Source organism: Vigna radiata, chromosome 7 (assembly GCF_000741045.1).
Source record: "Vigna radiata var. radiata cultivar VC1973A chromosome 7, Vradiata_ver6, whole genome shotgun sequence".
Lineage (NCBI taxonomy): Eukaryota > Viridiplantae > Streptophyta > Magnoliopsida > Fabales > Fabaceae > Vigna > Vigna radiata.
Genome location: NC_028357.1, coordinates 29,870,541 through 29,872,819, shown reverse-complemented (window position 1 = coordinate 29,872,819; position 2,279 = coordinate 29,870,541). Strand labels below are relative to the sequence as shown.

The window sequence follows — 2,279 nt, the reverse complement described above, 5'->3', positions numbered from 1 at the left end:
TTTTTCTGGTTTAATTTGACTTTCATCAACGTTAACACTCGCTGCTAGCTTTACTTTCTTGTCATTCAGAGATGATATTCTTTTAGGTCCTCTAACATCCTACAAACTTGTTTATTGCTCTCCATTTGTCTTTTGGAAAATGCAACCTCCTTTGTTTTCCATATTGCAAAGTTGTACATACGGATGATTTGTCTTCCAATTCAGGCAGCCCTTGTACCTCTATTTTATCTTCAACCTTGTGCAAAGCAAATTGCTCTTCATCAATCAAATTCAAGGCAAAGCTCTTGCCTTTCACGTGAACCCTAAATAATTCTTTATTATCTGATCTTTAATCATGCAGCTTTTATCTTCAAATAGAACTTTATAGTCTTTCTCTAGAAGTTGGCCAACACTCAACAAGTTTTGGTCAATTTCAGGAACATATAAAACATCAATAATTAATTTCAAACCTATGCAACCTTTTCTGACTTTTGTGTTGTAGGTTGCATCAAGATCTTTGAATAATTCTTGATTGTAAGTCATGTGGTTCGTGCAACCACTATCAATTAGCCAACTTTATGTTGATCTTGTAGTGGCAAAACAAGAAACAACAAAAAGTTCATCTTCTTCACCGTCTTCAACCGCAGCTTATACATTCTCTTGTTTTTCTGATGACTTGCATATTTTCTCCACATGTCCTAATTGTCCACATTTATGGCATTTCACATCTGGCCTCCACCAATACTTTGTATGTAGATGATTATTTTTCTTACAAAAAGTACATGATGGAAAAATATGAGAGGATTTGTTATCATTTTTGCGGTTGAAACTTTCTGACCTTTTTTTCAGCAATTTAGCTGTCAAAGCCCCTTCAATATGACCTTCTTCTCTCATGAGTCTTCTTTATTCTGGAGCCTGAAGTGCTGCCAAAAGTTCTGCTAAGGTAATGGTAGAAAGATCTTTTGAATTCTCCAAGGAAGTTAATGTGGATTCATATCTTTATGGAATTGTTACAAGTATTTTTTGAACAATTCCAGAGTTAGGAATCTCAGTGCCTAGAAGACGTATTTTGTTTTCAATGCTGAGAAGCTTGTCCGCATAATCTTTTATTGTCTCTGAATCTTTCATCTTCTGCATCTCAAGTTCTCGAACCAGATTCAAAGCTTGCATTCCTTTGACTCTCTCATTGCCTTCATACTCTTCCTTCAAAAACTTCCAGATTTCATGTGTTGTTTTCAAGGTCATTATTCTGTTGAAAATAACTGGAGATACAACTGCGAATAAAATTGATTTGGCTTTGGACTTTCGAAGCTTGCTTTCTTTGTGATTTTTCATTTGAGCAATTGTAGGATTATCTGGCAAGGGAGTCACCTCGTAGTATTGTTCTACCGCTTCCCATACATCGTTAACATCTAGATATGCTTCCATTTTGACAGCCCACATTTGATAGTTTTGTCCATCAAATACAGGTATAGAAACCGTAGCAAACGAGGTTTGAGATTCCATTTTATGTGTGGTGGCTATTTTGTGGTTGTAGGTGTTTATGGGTTATATACATATCCAGTAAGATCCTTTTTGCTCTTATACCAATTGTTGGGTTTTAATCAGGCAAAAGAATGAAAGGGAAGCTGATATCTTTTATTGAGCATAAGCATAAATATTTACACTACATAATTTGTAACCAACTTTGAAAAATATATGCTAAATTAATTAATGTAAATAATATCTAAAATTCTTTTAAAAAATAGAATATGAATATATTTTTATTTAACAACTTTGACTCTTTCAACCACATATATTGTTTGAGTCACAAAATTCCATTAGTCTTTCTAAATTCTTTTTTCTTACAGCCTATCTTCTTCATTCTTCACTGGTACAGTCACACTCAATGTCTCATCATCTGACCATTATCATCTCCCTCTTGAGTTCTTGAACACCGTCATCATTATCTCCTCAATCATCACTTTCTCCGTCTACATGTTATCATTTTCTTGCATATCATCTTCAAATTTTTTTTTTTCTGACATGGCACTATTCAGAAACAGAATTACGTAGATAATATTTACCTACATAGTATGGTTTGCTTCCATGTGAGAATTTGGTTGTCTATATTTTTTTTTTTGATAATTTAGTTTTTGGAAACATTTTTTTTTTCATTTCGAATTTAATTAAAAACAGTATATTTTAAATAAATTAATATAATATTTGTTAGAAGTGGGTTTTAGGCCTAACTCAACCTCACAAAACCGGCTTGTAAGGTGAGGTTTGCACCTCACTTATATATTATAATTTGGCCTTAT

General features: G+C 33.2%; 1 protein-coding gene across 1 annotated transcript; it reads right to left on the bottom strand.

The window, feature by feature from the left end:
• Positions 1–978: 978 nt before the first annotated feature.
• Positions 979–1,485, bottom strand: LOC106766286. Its single transcript, XM_014651025.1, has one exon. The coding sequence runs from the start codon at positions 1,483–1,485 to the stop codon at positions 979–981; it is 507 nt and encodes a 168-aa protein (XP_014506511.1).
• Positions 1,486–2,279: the final 794 nt, after the last annotated feature.

Bases quoted from the DNA above. Each gene is read 5' to 3' on its own strand.
- LOC106766286 (XM_014651025.1), bottom strand. From the start codon at position 1,485: ATGGAATCTCAAACCTCGTTTGCTACGGTTTCTATACCTGTATTTGAT.